This window comes from Myotis davidii, unplaced genomic scaffold (assembly GCF_000327345.1).
Source record: "Myotis davidii unplaced genomic scaffold, ASM32734v1 scaffold238, whole genome shotgun sequence".
Taxonomy (NCBI): Eukaryota; Metazoa; Chordata; class Mammalia; order Chiroptera; family Vespertilionidae; genus Myotis; species Myotis davidii.
This window is the reverse complement of record NW_006293779.1, coordinates 9,897,931-9,916,226: the sequence shown is the minus strand read 5'-3', so window position 1 is coordinate 9,916,226 and position 18,296 is coordinate 9,897,931. Positions and strand designations below refer to the sequence as shown.

Here is an 18,296-nt window from a genome sequence, read left to right as displayed (position 1 = left end):
ACTAGCTACCATTTTTGAGCTCTTGGTCCTAGCACTGTGCTAAGTGCTTGTTACACGTTATAAATCAAAATCCTATCAGATAGGTATTAGCATTATCCATACTTGATAGAGGTAAAAACTGAGGCTTGTAAACAGGAAAGTGACACTCTGAAGAAGAGGAAACTGTCTAAAGGTGCACAGTGACAGGGCAGGTGGGACCCGGATACACTGACTCGTCAGTGCGTACCCCTAACCGGGACCCCACACTGCTTGCTGCAAAATTAATCCCAGTCGAGCCAGCAGCAGAAATATAATTGTTTTTTAAGGATTACCTTGCCCTAGCCAGTATGGCTCAGTTAGTTGGAGTGTCATCCCTACCAAAAGGTTGCCAGTTCGATTCCCAGTCAGGGCACATGCCTGGGTTTCAGGTTCGATCCCCAGTTGGGGCACATTCCTATGTGAGGCAACCAATCGATGTTCCTCTTCCACGTCAATGTTTCTTTCTCTCTCCCTTTTCCTCTCTCTAAATAACCAATAAACCATATCTTCCAGTTAGGATTTTTAAAAAATTACCTTTAATATCTCGTCCAATAACACAGATTTAATCTCTAAATCCTCAAAGTTGCAAATATATCCAGAAGTCTGAATGGGTTCCTTTAAAGACAAAAACAAATGTTATACTTAATTATATAAAATTTTCCTTCTTCAACATAAAGCAGAGGAATGAATAGCAGAGTGAGTTAACCACACGGGGACCACGGCCAGCCAGGTCCTCGTGAATGAGAACAGTACAGCATGGTTTATGAAGAAACCCAGTCAGTGGTAAGGTTATAAAAATTCATCTAGCTGTAAATCTCATAGGAATCTAAGTGCTAGCCAAGCCAGACAGCAAGCTCAAATTTAAAAAGAAGAAGGCTGCTCTGTTAAAACTACTTAAGAAACACTTTCCACAGGCACCGACTTCTCAGAGGACGTAGAGAACATGTAAAGGATGAGTACTGTTCCCCCGTAAGACCAAGTATTTTAAAACTCCACGGAAATGTTTCTGTTTACTTTCAGAAATCCATGCAGACAACACCAATAAACCTCTGGCAGAAACAAAGGAGAAATACCCAGGTCTTGATATTTGTGCCGTTACGATTTAGGTACCGTTAATGCTCATTTCTTGTCTTTACCTCTGGATCCAAGTTTCTGAAAACATACATTCTTGTTTTCTCCATCATTGCAAACAAATCAGGATTATCTCTGGCCCACTTCATATCCCAGACATCTTTCCGCTCCAATTTCAGCAGCTCGCCAATGACTTGCTGCCCCGTGCTGTCCGTTACCCGCGCATCCAAGTCAAAGAAGGTTAGGACTCCTGAGTTGTCTATGATGGCAAGACGGCTGCAAATAATGAACCCGGAGAAGGGGAAATGGTAAGTTACAAACAGCGATCATGAATATAAGTATGACTCAGCAATCCAAGTAGAAATGGCTTTAGATAAAAAAAAACTGACTTCAAACCAGTTTTACAAATTTGATAGAAGACATGGACGACTCTCCACTTTGCTTCCTTGTGAGGAAAGAGATCCAAGGAGATTAAAGCAACTGGCATATAAATAACTTAAACATTGCACTAGCATTTCTATATTTTGCCCGATTAGAGAAAGACATCTAAACCAAATACAGTACCAAAAATATAAATATTTAAATACTAATTCAGTATAGTCAAACCACACTGAACTATAAGGCAAGTTTAAACACACACACATCTTTGCATTTATTACATCAATCTAGCAATCCACACTGATAACATCTAAGTCACACATCTGCCTGAAGGGGGCCTTCAGACTTACCTAGAGTTGCAGTTCAGCGATAACTGGTTGGCTCGACAATTAAGGGAATATTTTTGAATCAAACCAACATTAGGAAGACTGTATCTCTGAATGGCGCCAGATTCACGACCCTATGGAAATTACTTTTGATTATTAAGCAAATTTCCACAATATTTTAAAGACCAACATTAAATTACAACTACAGGTCTCTCTAAATGTTCATAATTTGTTTCAAAATCAAAGTGATGGTATCATAGCAAATCCCCTTGTGATAGTGAATCATGTTTCTGAGTACATATTTCTCTCCTATGTTAATCAAAACCTTTTAAAAGTGGCAGAAGGTGATCCAATTGTTTTCATGTAGCATTCGAAAAAGAAGTCAAAAATCTAGTTCTTCAATAATATACGCATTCTTACATCACAAGGAAGAAATACCCAGCGTTATTTATAGTTGTCTAGGGTAATATTCAGGATACATTAAAGGCTAAAATATAAAGCATTTACTGCATTAAATTTCATATATAAGATCACTGTATGAAACAGTTGCTACTGAGAGTCTATCTGATATATGTTAGGAAGATTATCAGAAAGCAATGATGCAATCAGTATTAAATTTGCTTAAAAATGGAATAGAATATAAGTTCCTATGCAACTCTGTGCAGGCCTTAAGGAGCAAACCACCGTTTTCAAACCCTCTGTGCCCCAAGCCAAGCCCAGGGAATGGGGTATAGTGGAGGCTCCTGGCAGCCAGTCCTCCCCTCGTCCCTTCCCCTGCCACAGAGCAGCGCTGCTTTTGCAAACTGACTCTCAAGAGGGGCCAGTCAGAAAGGCTGGGGAGTGCCAGGGGTGGGGATGGGGAGGATATTTTCTAATGTATAAAAGAGACATGAGGGTGTTAAAATATTTAATATATCGACAAAACAAGATTTTGTTTTTGAAAAAGGTGGTCTTGTGGCTTAAAACGTTTGAAAAAGTAAAAGTACTAAAAACTGTTTACATTGCAACAGTGGAAAGAGGTGTTCAATGCAGAGGACATCTTCTGCATCGAAACTTTCGGCTGATATTAAAACTATTTCAATGCGTTTCTTATAGGTAGGTTCTCATTTGGGAGCTAGGTCAATTTCTGTTATTGTTCTGAGTTGCAAGTTACTATTTTCTGCAAATGTCAGAAACACACACACGTATTTTCTTAAAAGCCACCCTGCCATATAGCAAAAGAGAAAACAAGAGATTCCACAGACCTAAGACAAACTGCTGAAAACATACACCAAGTTCATTTGGTGAGGAAAAATGAATACCATGTTCTTAACATTGTTTTCCCCCTTAAATTAGTTAACTAATGGCTAAAGCACATAACTAGAGCTGGAAACAGACACCATGAAGGCCTGGTTTACATAATTCAAATTCAGTGACTCTACCAGCATTACTATGTCAAAGTCAACATTTATCTCTAAAATTAATATTTTCAAATGTCAGAACTCAAGAAAAGACACTATACACTGATGTTATTTGAAAAATTCAGCAAAAATTTGCCATGCACATCTTTATTTTAATGGCTAGCAAACACATTACCTCTTCACCCTAAATCTTACAAAGATAGCTGAGCCAAAACACTTTCTCCAACGTGAACTAGCAGGCGACATAGAGGAGGAAACCTCTAAACCTACGACCACCACCCAACCCTCCCCACTTCGGCTAACCCTTTAGAGGGCTCATTCAACCCAGTGCCAAACTCTCCCCACTGACCCTCATTCTATTGCTATTATAAACAGCTTTTTGCAAAAGATGAACCATTTGTGAGGCAATCTTTAAGACTTTCTTATTTCTTATGTTTGATTCAATTAAACATAAAGTGCCCATAAGATGATATTCAAACCCAAAACATGTTGCTTTGCTCTATTTTTACAATTTAAACAACTATTATTCAAAAATTTTTTTCACAACTTACCACAATCAATGTCTTATCAGATGCAGTTAAGGCACAAATTGGATCCCTTGTGCCCTAAAATAAATCAATTTGTTATTCTTTAACAAATATTTATTGGATGACAAATCGGTATATGGTAGTATTCAGTTCAACAATACATTTATTAACTTAACAAACTTTTACTAACCTACTATGCGCCAGACACTAAACTAAGCACTAGAGATACTCGGATGAAATCTTTACCCTCAGGGATTAGTCAAAAGTCTACTGGGGCCCGGGCTGGTGTGGCTCAGTGATTGAGCGTCAACTAGTTCGCAGGCTCGATCCCCAGGAGGGGGCGTGCAGGAGGCAGCCAATCCATGACTCTCTCTCATCATTGATGTTTCTATCTCTCTCTCTCCCTCTCCCTTCTTCTCTGAAATCAATAAAAATATATTTTAAAAAAAGAAGTTCACACAGTAGTTATGAGATCACAGAGGAAGGAGCATCTTATACCAAAATGGGCATGGAGGCAAAAACCTGAGCTTAGTCATAAGAGATGAACATATGATAGAAGGACCACCTTGCCAAAATGAGGGAGGGAGATGGCCTGGCACTGTCACAACCTGGATGGTACTCAAGAGGTTACGCTTAGCGAAAGGAAGCCCATCTCTAAAGGTTGCATGCTACACGATTCCATTCATAAGACATTCTAAGGATGTCAAAACTCTAGAGATGGAAACAAATTAGTGGTTGCCAGGGAACAGGGATGGTGTAGAGAGGAGGTGTGAAAATGAAGAAGTAGCTAGCACAAGGCACACATACAAACAATAAGGAATCAGATCATAGTAATATTACCAGTGTCAATTTCCTAACTTCTATATTATAATATATTTATATAAAATGTCCCATTTGAAGGAAGCTTGGTAAGTAAGTTCTATGTGCTATTTTTGCAACTTTCTGTGAGCCTACAATTATTTTAAAATAAAATGTTTTTAAAAATCAAAAGAAGAAAAAGTAGCAGATCTAGAGAAAGGTTTTCAGAATAGAAAAATGTTTAAAGAATTACTAGGATAATATGCTATCACTGGAAACAAATTCTTTTACTGGTCTCAAAACAAAATTACAGTATCTCCAAATCTACATGTTTGATGGCAGCAATAAAATCACCTACTTGAATGGCTTTATTATAATCAAGCACTCCATCCACTGATCCAGAAGGACTATCATCAATATGATAGATTCTGGGGGGGAAAAATCAGAATTTCAAAGACAGTATAAAGGTTATACTATTTCATAATCTCTAGAATAGTTAAAGGATTGGATGACACCAATGAATATTGTTATTTAACATAAATGCCATTGTTTTAAAGAATTCTTGATAATGCTTAATCTTATAAAGGTAAAAATTATCTACCTACCAGGTGAGAGACAGAAACCACCTGACCAGTGCACCCAACCTAAGACCTCGCCCATGTCTGTGTCTAAGGACCTGCCTCTTCTGTGGTGAGGAGCACTAGAATCACCCCTCCTGTCCCAGAAGGACCTGCACCACTAACACACAGGCCTTAGCGGACTCACCATGTTTCAGCAGAGCATCGTAGCTCTAATTAGTGAGAGCAGATGGGTGAGAATAGCCATTTCCTTATTAAAACATAGATTTCCAGTCTTCATCTCTAAGGGCTTTCTTTTATTATACCACTCTTACCTCCCTTTTATTTTGATAAATTTAAACAGGTACATTTGAAAGCTATTCAGATTAACTGGAAAATATTATTTCTGTTCATCAAAACAATTTACAGTTCTCAGGCATGACAATTTCTAACTAGCTCTGTGATTTAAATGTGATCTAGTTGAGGACAGCATTTGGCCCCCCAGCATATGTTGTCAGTTCGGCTCAAAGAAACATTAAAAAATATAAAAAAATAAAAATAAAAATAAATATTATAAATATGATATGGTTGAGCTTCTAAAAAATATGCAACAAAAGACATACCTTTCTCTCCCTTCTTTCCGAGACCGTGTCATCTGATTGATTTCCAACGCTGTGAGCTTCTTTGACACACGGTATTGCCAGATATAAAATGCTTCTTTTGAAGCTGCTATCACATGTGTTTTGGTCATTGCAACAAATAGTGGAACTATTAAAAAACATTAGGACAATTAGGTTACAGTCACACAGAACCTCAGAATGTGCTGCAAAGGACCTCAGCGATCCCCAAGTTCAACCGCTCCTTTTACAGACAACATACCCCACACAGTCTGGGAAATCAGATGAGAGTCAAAAGCTTGTAAAACCATACAAAAAATGTTAATTCAAAATAGGTCAAAGAGCTAACCGTAGGACTCTTAGAAAAAAATGTAGGAGTAAATCTTTATGACTTTGGATTAGGCAATGGTTTCTTAAATATGACACCAAAAAAGCACAAGCAACAAAAGCCAAAGTAGGTAAACTGGACTTCACCAAAATTAAAAAGATGTGTGCTGCAAAGGACAGCATCCACAAACTGAAAAGACAGCCCACAAAACGTAAAATATATTTACAAATCAAATACATGATAAGGAATTATATCTAGAAAATGTAAAGAACTCTCATACTTCAGAGACAAATAGCCCAACTGAAAAATGGGCAAAGGAACTGAACAGAAACTCTCCAATGAAGATACACAAATGACCACTAAGCAAATGAAAAGATGCTCAACAGCACTAGCCGTCAGGCAAATGCCACAAGGTACCACTTCACAGCCACCGCACGTGCTAGAATCAATAGTCACACAAGACCTGAGTATAGACAAGGATGTGGAGAAATGGTTGGACTGTCCAGTGGTGCACACCCTAGCAGCTCCTCAAAATGTTAAACACAGAATAACCTCATGCCCCAGCAATTTCACTCTTGGGTATACCCGAGAGAAATGAAAACATATGTCCACACAAAAAGTCATACACAAATGTTCGTAACAGCGTTATTCATCATAGCCAAAAAGTAACAACAGCCCACATGTCCATTAACTAATGAATGAAAAATACAATCCCAGTCCTTCCTCCCTTCCCCCCTACCATTACTGCTCAGTGTAGGCATTTACTACACCTTCTCTCTGATCTCGTATGTCTTATATTTCCTCATTAGCTTAGAAACGAAAACCTGGCCAGAGTGGCTCAGTTGGTTGAGTGTCATCCTGTGTACCGAAGGGTTGCCAGTTCGATTCCCAGTCAGGGCACATACCTGAGCTGCAGGTTTGATCCCCAGTTGGGAAGCTAACAAAAGGCAAACGTTCGATGTTTTTCTCTCCCATCAATGTTTCCCTCTCTCTCCCTTTCTCTCTCATATCCTCAGGTGAGGATTTAAAAAAGAAAGAAAATTCCCCAAAGTTCCTTCCTAATTTAGGAATATATTCTCCTAAACGTGTAACTTTTTTTATGTTCTGCTTCTTAGAGAAGCTCCTACTGTGTACCCTTTAATGAAACAGATAGTCTCATCAAATCCATCCTACAGATAAAGAAATGTAGAATTAAAGAAGTAAAATACTTGTCCAAGGTCACAAACAAAATAAACAACATAAAATTAAACATAAATTCACACAAAATATATAAAAACAAAAAAAGTCCTTCATAAAAGATCATTTTAGTACCTAATTTCCAAAGTAATGATTTAAATGGTACAAAAATTAGTCTTTTACTCATAATTATTATGAAAAGTCACCATTGATATGGCTAGAATAAACAAATGGTGTTAACTGCAGCTGCCACTTATGGCATTCAGGCCACAGGCCAAATAAAAGACATTAAGGCAGTAAAAGATTTAGAAACTGAAGAAACTAGACTCATGGTATAATGTTAAATAGATTAACAACTTGGGAATTCAAATTCAAGAATTTTTATATGCTAAATAACTAAGCATAGCGAAACATTTTTTTTTTTTTAAATTTCCTTGCCCTAACCCGTTTGGTTTAGTGGATAGAGCGTCGGCCTGCGGACTAAAGGGTCCCAGGTTCGATTCCGGTCAAGGGCATGTACCTTGGTTGCGGGTACATCCCCAGTAGGAGGTGTGCAAGAGGCAGCTGATCAATGTTTCTCTCTCATTGATGTTTCTAACTCTCTATTCCTCTCCTTTCCTCTCTGTAAAAAAAAAAAAATCAATAAAATATATATTTTTAATTTTTTCCTTATACTTTTCTAAGATTTTTCTATTAAAATGTGTACAATTTCCAAACCCTAGAGGGAGACAGAAGCCTTCCAAATGGGGAACAACTGGTTCGAAGGCAGTCGTGGCAAAGCTGGTGGGAGCTGAATGCAATGACTCAGCAAGCCAGGCTGCTCCACTCAGCTTTCGCTAACCCTGTCATCACTAAATCGTTAGACCTTTGCAAATTCTTAGTAGATTCTCTCACGGAGACTAATGCTGTAATTATTGTCACATTACAGCCCTTAATGTCATACAACGTTCTACAAACTACAACTGCTTTCCAATAAAACATCACTTTTTATAAGCATATTAAAGCATTTTTCTAAACATGTTTACCTACAATTATAAAATACTAGAGGCCTGATGCACGAAATTCATGCAAGAGTAGGCCTTCCTTCCCCTGGCTGCTGGCACTGGCTTCCCTCTGGCACCCGGGACCTGGGCTTCCCTCGCAGCCCCAGCTTTGTCCAGAGGTCATCTGAAGGACATCCGGTCTAATTAGCATATTATGCTTTTATTATTATAGATACTCATGTCCCTTTATTTCAATTCATCCTAAGTAATCACAAGAGTTTATCATTAGCCTGATTAATTCAAAATTAAAATGTTATACTTTACAATGAAAGTCAGACTTCTTGGATTCAAATTAAAAGCATTTTAACTCTATGGCCTTAGATACAGTACTTATTCTCTCTGAACTGTAAATTAAAGGTAATCATACCAACCTTTAGAGCGGCTTTAAAGATTTAAAAAAACAATAAATATAAAGCATAGTATGATGCCTGGCATAGAATAAATGCTTAATAACAATTTTAAAAGTCTGTATTTATTGAATTTTTCAAAATTATGCTAGGCATATAATTTATTAATTATAATTATATAGTTATAATTATATATTATAATATAACATAATTATATTCATATAAAATTAAAATATGACATCTATTTACTCACAACCACCCTCTCAGGTAGATAGTATTATTATTCCCACTTAGCAGATGAAGACACTTAAGGAGAAAATGGTTAAATAACTGGCTGAAGTTGCACAGCTAGAAAGCGGTAGAAGCCGGGATACAAACCCAGTTAATCTGACTCCGAATCTATGCTCTTAACCACTAGGGCACACTGCCTTTCCTTAAGGGTCAGCGTTAGGTGTGGTTGCCATTTTTGTTTTCCTGGTATTACCCACATAGGTTTTTCTAATAAAGCCATATTCAGATCCACTGGTCAATACAAAAAAACAAATACAAATATATCTAAAACATACTAGTAGGTTCTTTTGAATCAATATGGCCGTAATTTCAGCAAATTCACATGGGTAGCTAACCCTAAATTTGCTAGATCTCTATTAAAAGATCCACCCCTCCAGGCAGATTAGTACTTAGTTTCCTAGACCTAAGCCTCTAGGACACGGTCAGAAGAACAAATTTCAGCAGGTAGGGCAGTTAAGAAGAAAACAGACCAGGAGAAAAGCACTCCATGTCCTTCTCAGCTATTCAACATCTGGAAAGAGAAACTCAAAGTGTCTACAAAGATTATTGGAAAAACAGTTTAAGAAAGTAATATTCGCATGCGGAGGACTGAAATAAATGTCTGCATCTGTAATGTTCCCCCAATTTCCTTCTTACTCATTGCTCAGCCCTTTAAAGAGCTGGTAAACTGAGGCTGCATTGAAATGTTTTCATTATAAACGACCCCTCTCTGACCACGCAGAAGGCTCAGTGCTTGTGCTGCGGTTCGTCCTTAGAAAGCTCATACTTGCTCCCGCCACAGTGGCTGCAGCACAGGCCCCGGACATTTTTCAGGCACTTTGCATGCCTTCATTCCCCTGCAAATGCTGTCTTCTCTCCTTAAACGTCACCTGAAGAAGTGCCCTTCAAAACTCAGCTTAACTGAAACCTTCTCAGTTGATAAGATGCCCCTGATGTCCTCATGCACTGATAACTTACCCACACCTAGCCCAACACCTAGCAGGAGAGTGATGGCCATTGTTCAATGGATTAACTATATTTTAATTCTTTATTTAGACAGCCTACAGGAAATGCCACAATTAAGTTCTTAGCCCTCCCTGTACCAAGTATAGTACATGAAACAATATCTACTCATTGATGGTTTACTAAGTAAGTGGACTGTATTTTAAATATTTTCATATGTTCAGTAAACATTTGTTATGGGGCAAGTACAGTCTTAGGTAGTGGGGATATAGGAATTAATAGATGTAGATCTTAAGAAGCTCAAAATCTTGTGGGGGAAGATAGAGAAGAAAGTCAACAATGAGTGCAGAGTAAGTACTTGGAATAGAAGCACACCAAAGATATTTCTAAGGGATCGAAGGAAGAACACCAAAAAAAGGGGTACCTACCTCCTACAGGTACAATACAACAGAGTCCTACAAACTAAAGTTCTTTTTAAAAGTTCCCATAGAAATTGACAGGAGGAAGAATAAGCGACAAAACAAAAATTACTCTTTCTAGAACAACATCTGTTACATACTTTATTTTGCTTTAGCCTCCAGTCCTCATAAAAATTTGACACAGAAACTTAAAAAAGGAATTTTACAGTATAAAAAAAAATTGTTGAGTCTTGGCTGAGTTTACTTTGGCAGTAAACCAATGAAAGAACTGTTTGTTAAAACTTGAACCACAGAGACTGCAAAAAAAAAGTTTCTAGACTCAAACTTACAAATAATCATGCCTTAAGCATTTGCCATTTGATGAAGGTGAAGAATTTACATCTGGCTTTATTAAAAAATAGAATATGTACAATCAAAATTGCTTTGAAGCTTATCCTATCATCATTATGATTCTATGTTAAAATCTGATATTAAAAGAAAAAGAAAAAAAAGCATATAATCTGAAGGTTGACGGAATTCACCCCTTAGACTTTTGTATCTAATAAATGAAGATATTCATGTGACATGTCTGTAATAACTTTAAGCTAAGCCTTTTAACAAGGAACACTAATACACACACACACACACACACACACACACATTGGGTATACCAACAAAATGTATACGCACACTTTGAATAATTACAAAGGCAGTGCTTATTAAAATACATTTCATTTTCAAAATTGAGCTGTTAAGTGTGTATACATTTGGGGGGGCACCCTGTACATATACATATAAATATGCCCATGTAGCAATGAATTTAGGGCATGAAATTGAGCAGTTTAAAATATAAAAGTGAGTTACCAAGTCCCTAAATATAAAGTATAAAATCTCTGAGGCCAGTAGTTGTTTCCCACATTTGCTTGTATTACCCAAAGCGCTCGGCACAATAAAATACTTAGAAGGCAAACACTAACATTTGATTGTTAAGTCCAAATGTGAAATCTGTAGGGGGAAAAAAGAAATGTCTAGTTCTCAGATTCAGAACATGTGGGTTTTCAGCTTCTGAAATCTAATCATTCTTCTAATACCATATCCAATAAACTACCATACGCTTTCAAAGAAAACCATTACTTCTGGGGGTTATAGTGAAACAGTAGAAAAATATTTGGTAATGGTTTTTAACAAAAAACTTAGAATAAGTCTTGTAATTTTTTAATGGTTACCTTCATAGCATTTGGATACAGGGAAGGGTATATCTAAAGTAACAAATATCTGAAAACAAAAACTCAGGCATTTTTAAAGTTGTCCCTATTAACAGACATATTTCATTGGAAAATTCTGGAAAAGGCAAACGCACTTTTACAAGCAGCTAAGTGTTTTTAATAGAAGAGAGGCATTTACAGGCAGTTTATTAATATTAAAAGTGGTTTAAGGTTAAGGGCAAAATTCTTTCTATAATCCTGTTTGTTGCATTCTAATCATTACGTGGCATATCAGTCCCTATACAATTATAATTCCCATTTAAAGCAAATGATGACAGCATAGCAGTTGTGAGATTATTATGGCATTTAGATGAAGTAACCTTAGAACTGATTGTATTTCCCAGGATAACTTCTGGGTAATTCAGTGAGATGGAGCATCATTAACAATTGTTCCATGATTACAGGCATAAACTGGGCCTGGCAAACCAGGAAGTACGCTCCTTGTTTTAGAGAATACCATTCTAATTTAATAATACCACTGTTTAGTTTTTAATTAGCTTTACAAATAAACCTTGATTAAAGAAGTAATAAATATTAACATTTCCTTACCAATATCAATGTATTTGGGATCCAAGGGTGTACCAATAGAATTACAAAGAACTAGCACAAACTGTGAAAAATAAGACAAAAGGTATCAGAACTCCTGCTTAAGGATAATAAAGGAAATAATGCTTAACATAGCATAACTCTTTTTCGAGTATCACTAACTGAGAGATAATGGATAAAATTGTTAAGTCAAAGAACAGCAGAGAAATATAATCTACAGCATTAAAGATAAAGAAATACTAACTAAATCTAAACCAAAGCTGATTTCTCAATATTGGAACTCTGTGGTTTTTAAGAGGCTACTTAAGAAACACAAATACACTGGCTACTTTCATTATTTATTCTTGTAAAATTCCTGATCAGCTATAACATCAATATTCATTTTTTTCCTATGATCAGCTTTAAGAGCTAATTTAACTTGTTACCGTTGCACCAAATGTTTCCATCTCGCACTCCTCCTTTGAAGCAATATATAAATGATGGAGAAATTCAGAAAAATTCAGTGAATTTAGAAAAAACATAATCCAACCTAGTGAAAATGACTCAAAATGCCCATTAGTTAACACATATTCAAATAATTATTAATAATTCATATTAAGAAAATAATCAAGCATAACTCACACTTTACATCATATTATTTTTATATTTTCGGTATTAAGAATATTATTTTCTGTAGATGTTCTCTTGATTAAGATAATGATTTCAAATTAACCAATATTCTATGTACTATTACATATAGACTTTATCTTTCTTTTTCCAGCATCTCAAGTAAAATTTGTTTAATTTCATAAATATAATCTAAAGACAAAAGGTATACTAGCATAATTTACTCTTCCACTAGTTAAGCTTACTTACTGCCACAAAATACCACAAATAACTTGTATTTTTTAATTTTCTTATCATTTACATGCTCAGACTCAATTCCATGAGACTTCTTACTAAAAATACACGTCTCCCCCAACTTCCCATTTCTTACTCCCTAATCATTTTCATCTTTTAACTCATCCTTTTGATATTTACCTCCACAGACCTAAGGGACACGTTTATAGCGGTGCTTCTTGTTTTGTCCTGCTTTGTTTCAGCTGGGACTCCCACTGTGAGTGCGTTCAGAGGTCTTTTCTCCGGGCTCTTCCGGCCTCCTACCTAGACGCTGTGTGTTTAGCTACCAGTGTTCTGGGAACCAAGTGGGGAAAGACGACCGGGGAACAGAGCAGTAAACTTTGTATTTCATTGCCTTGCTTTCAGCAGATCCCCTCCCCTGGCCTTCCTTGGTGCCCTTCCTGCACAGACTCTTGCTATCCTCTCTGGAGAGGAACCTCGGGCCCTCGGTGAGGAAGGGCTGCCCATGAGCTCAGCAGGGGAAAGGAGTCTGCTCCTTTATATGCCTTTGTTTTGTTAGTTTTCTCCTTCCTGCATAACTGCTGCTTCCAAACTGCTGTTCTGTTTCTTTCTCTGACCAGGTACATCAAGAGCTGTGTCTCTTCGGGGCTCTGGGAGGTAAAGCGGCTCTTGCTTTCTCCTCTGATGAGTTCGGCGGGAGCGCCCTCAGTTCTGCTCAGGCGATTGCCACCAACCCACCTCCGCTCTAACCTCCACGACTAGGTTGTTGTTTCCTCTCCCTTTCTGGTCCCCGTGGCTTTATGGCTTCTTTAAGAATACCCTGTTTTAGTGAGTTTCAGGGGGAAATGTGCCTGTTCAAATGGGCACTTTACACCAAAAACTTCATACTTTTTAATGGGATAAAATAATAACACAGCCAAAGACAACGGTAATCCTTTTTTGAAAAACTGACATGCTTCTGTAAATATTTAAGTTGTTAGCATACTTTTTAAAAGGGCATTAATTATATTACTTATTTTGTGCTACCAAACTGATTTTTAAAGCAATAAAACGCTGAGAAAAAGTATATTTCTCAACATCACAGCTATCCAAAGTGTTATATGGTCATTGTTATATAGCTTCTTGAGCATTTATACTAGACATCTGCCTATTCATTTTTGCTTATGGGATTTTTAACTTGGAAGAGGATTGATGTCTTTTAAATACATTTCAGAGACAAAAAGCTTCAGTACTGAACTGATCAATATAAAATGTCAGTGTATTAATTGATTGAATAGGGTCGTATAATTTTCCAACAGAAGTCTAGCCAGACATGACCAAGAGAACCAATACTTTGCTGGACCTGCCAGTGTAGAGGCCATACTTGCAAGTAGATAACTATAGCCTAATTCTGCCAAGTGGTTGACCCATCTAAGTTTTTAATATCGAGTAACACCTACCTGAGGAAGATTTTCATCAGCTTTCGTAGCCAAAATGCAGAAATCTCCACAGGTAGTAATAGAAATGAGACTCTTCACATATTTAACGTATTTCTCATTGTTTTTCGTATCCCAAAATATAACACAGTACTCTGGGCGATCAGGTCTGGTATAAGCATAAACTATAGTATTTAAGCAATATCCCCACTAGGAAAAAAGGAAGGAAGAAAGGGAGGGAAAAGGAGGACGGAAGAAGGGAAGAGGAAAAAGGAGAAAAAAACATTTAATCCTGGGAAAGAAAAACCATGTTATTACATTTTTACTATAGAAATATTGCAGACATGTGGTTTATCAATTCTGACAAAATATATTCTTCAGAAATGGATGACAGGACTGAACATTCAGCTTAATACCTTTTCTCATTAAAATAACAAAAAATCTAAGAGCAATACAGATAGTTGTAAAAGAAATAAAAAACTGCAAAAATAAATTAGTTGTTTAACTGTCCTCGTTTTAGTATGTAAGGTTTAAGCCTTGGTGACAATTTCAGCTTTTTCAATCATCAACAACAGCTATATAGGGGCCAACAGGAAGTGATCCCTGTCAAAAGTTTAAATTCTGAGCCCCAAGCCAAATTCAGATTCAGGTGCTTTGCCTTTTGTCCACCCACCCACATTTTTTATATTTGTTTTTATCAGAGTAACATATGCACGGAGTTTATAGTCAAACTAAAGGCCCAGTGCACAAATTCGTGCACCAATGGGGTCCCTTGGCCTGGCCTGCAGGATCGGGCCAAAACTGGCTCTCCAACATCCCTCGAGGGGTCCCGGATTGCAAGAAGGCACAGGCCAGCCCGAGGGACCCCACTAGTGCATGATCAGAGCCGGGGAGAGATGGGGGAGGTTGGCCAGCCAGGAAGGGACTGTGGGAGGGCTCAGCCCCAATGGGCTGGACCCCAGTAGCAAGGAGGCCTAGCAGTCAGAGCGTCTGCCCCCTGGTGGTCAGTGCACATCATAGTGAGTGGTCAACCAGTCAACTGTCTACCTCCTGGTGGTCAGTGCACATCATAGAGAGTGGTTGAGCGGCCTTAGCATATCATTAGCATATTACGCTTTGACTGGTTAAACGGCCAACCAGGTATTTAGCATATTAGGCTTTTATTATTTAGGATTAGTCTACACAGCTTATTGAAAACAAAAGCAAAATGCAGACACCCCACTCCCATAATTTCCTCCCAGGACAGCTCTTTACAACTCTTTCAGTTGTTAATGGCTTAAGTATTTATTTCCATGTCACATGTGAATTAATTACTCACACACTTAGTGCTTTCCCTTTTGGCTAACTCTCCCAATATACTTACATGTAATTTTGAACAAATCAATATTGAGAGACAACAATATTATGACTGTTTACTATTCAAAGCTAAGCCATATTTACTTTTTGTACCATGATAACTGTTTTTAATTTTACTTTAAAATAATTTTAGATTTATACAAAAGTTGCAAAGATAGTACATAGTTCCCCATACTCCTCTCCCATGCCCCCTATTAACATCTTACATCACCATGGAACATTTGTGACAACTAAGAAAGCAACACTAATGAAGTGCTAGTCACTAAACCCATACTTATTTGGATTTCATCCGTTTTTCCCTGCGGTCCTTCTTCTCCTCAGAGTCCTATTGAGGACGTCCTATATGTAGTCATCATGTCTCCTAGGCTTCCCAGGGCCATGATGGCTTCTCAATCTTTCCTTGTTTTGATGACCGTGACAGTTTTGAGGAGTCCTGGACAGGTGTTTTATAGAATGTCCTTCCGTGAGGTTTGGTCTGATGTTTTTCCCATGCTCGGATCAGGATAGTCCGTTTTTAGGAAACCACCACGGCGGGGAGCAGCTCTTCTGTCGGGTCACATCCCCGAGGATGCTGACCCTGATCACCTGCACAAGGTGGTGTCTGCCAGGTTTCTCCACTGCAAAGTTACTTTCCTTTTCCCCTCCCCATTCTGTATGCTTTGGAAGTGAGTCATAAGTGCAACCCACACCCAAACTGGGGAAGGGGGCTACACTGCACTTCTGAACAGGGTGGTGCCTAGTACTGCTTTAAGGAAGATTTGTTCGGTCTCCCCCATTTATTTATGTAAGTTATTTATATCAGTTTCTATTCCTGGACATTTCTTATAATTTGGGTTACCATCCAATGTTACATCACTTGTTTTGTTGCTCAAATCGCTCCACCTGTGGCCATTGGGAGCTCTTTCCGATTGGCTCCTTCGTCTCTTTGGCCCACGCCCATGCTCTTGTTTTTGGAGCACTTCCTGACTTCCTGGCACTATAAGATGCTCCAGCTATCTCGTACTTTCCCCACTCTAGTCCTAGAATCAGCCATTTCTCCACAGTTCTTTGCCCTTTAAAAATTAGATAGATAAGTCTTTTTAATAACAAATACTTGCAATAGTTTACCAGCTCAGTCTCATACTTCAGAACTTGTTTTGGATCAGATGTTAAATTTAAGATAAAATAAAATAATCTTATGCTGCTTATGCTCATTTCTCCTCTGATCCTTTCTCTGCCCTTCTCTACCCTGCTCTGTGCCCTGGAGGCCGACTTCTATGAACTCCATTTCCTGGGCTACCTTGCCTTCTGGTGTGGCCAAGAGAAGACCCTAGCGGTGGAAAGAGGGTGGAAGTATTTCCTCCCTCCCACCCCCGTGCTGCCTCTGCCCTGCCAGCTGGCAGTGGCTCTGCTCCCGTAGAGGGTCCCCTGGCACAACCACAGTGCTAGTGGGTTCCTGAACACTTCCTCACCTTGCCCACTGTTGCTAGTCTCTAGGTACTTGCTGTACCATCCCTCACTGGTCCCCTTAACCCTGCCCAGACCACTGTAGTAAGCCCTTCATCCAGTGGTTCTCAACCTTCTGGCCCTTTAAAACAGTTCCTCAAGTTGTGACCCCCCAACCATAAAATTATTTTCGTTGCTACTTCATAACTGTAATTTTGCTACTGTTATGAATCGTCATGTAAATATCTGATATGCAGGATGGTCTTAGGCGACCCCTGTGAAAGGGTCGTTCGACCGCCAAAGGGGTCACGACCCACAGGTTGAGAACCGCTGCTTCATCACTCTCCCTCAGTGACTCCTCTGAGTGTGCCATCTGTTTCCTGTGAGACCCTGATTGTTGGAGTAATGTTACTAGTTACATATAATCTCCTGGAAAAACTTACTAGTTCTAAGGTCTTCCCACTGAAAAGCCTCCGTTTAGCTGGTCTCTAAAACAAACAGGCTATGAACAGATACAAGAAACATTATACTTGAGCTATAACAAAATTATTTAGTAAAAGGCAGCTTTTTTTAGTAAAAGACAACTGCTCATAATACTCACCTTATAATCAGGTCGAATATTTGCAAAATATATAAAACAGTCAACAGCTAGTGCAATTTTCAATCCACCTCCTTCCCAAGATAGTGCAGATATCTGCTTCCCAGCAACCCTCAAAGTACCTAGAGACTGAAAATATAGTTGTATTTAACCTAAAGAATCACGATGAAATAAAATACAAACTATCACTAATCACCTCACAGGGATCAAAACTGGTATGAAAATTGTTTTGTGGAAGGGTGCTACTCACTTCAAAATCATTTTCCTTGAATTTTTATAATAAAAACCATACATATGGTAAGAGAAATTTACAAACTATAGCCAAAGAATTCGGTATCAAATTTTATCAAATCTAAGATGCCAGAGATTTAAACATGCATTTTTATTTTTATGTGCAACTAAGAAAGAAAACACACATTGTTAAGTAAAATCTACACTAATAAAAGAGAAAAATGGTAATTGGCGTACGACGCTACCCTTTTCATTGGCTAATCAGGGCTATATGCAAATTAACTGACAACTCAGATGGCAGTTAACTGACAACAAAGATGGCGGTTAATTTGCATATGTAGGTACAATGCAGGGAGGCGAAAGGGAAAGCAGGAAGAAGCCCCCTGCCACTGACAGTGATCAG

General features: G+C 38.1%; 1 protein-coding gene across 2 annotated transcripts in view; it reads right to left on the bottom strand.

The window, feature by feature from the left end:
* WDR35 (WD repeat domain 35) overlaps positions 1 to 18,296 on the bottom strand; it is a 41,370-nt gene that overhangs the window by 12,760 nt on the left and 10,314 nt on the right. The window contains exons 9-18 of one of the 2 annotated variants that reach the window (XM_006767552.2): positions 17,666 to 17,791; positions 14,308 to 14,493; positions 12,454 to 12,486; positions 12,032 to 12,092; positions 5,699 to 5,843; positions 4,877 to 4,946; positions 3,745 to 3,798; positions 1,818 to 1,927; positions 1,155 to 1,365; positions 553 to 633 (exon numbers count right to left, since the gene is read on the bottom strand). In XM_006767552.2, the coding sequence (XP_006767615.1) occupies positions 553 to 633; positions 1,155 to 1,365; positions 1,818 to 1,927; positions 3,745 to 3,798; positions 4,877 to 4,946; positions 5,699 to 5,843; positions 12,032 to 12,092; positions 12,454 to 12,486; positions 14,308 to 14,493; positions 17,666 to 17,791 (1,077 nt within the window). The remainder of the gene's footprint in view (positions 1 to 552; positions 634 to 1,154; positions 1,366 to 1,817; positions 1,928 to 3,744; positions 3,799 to 4,876; positions 4,947 to 5,698; positions 5,844 to 12,031; positions 12,093 to 12,453; positions 12,487 to 14,307; positions 14,494 to 17,665; positions 17,792 to 18,296) is intronic. The other variant, XM_006767553.2, reaches the window with a different exon arrangement.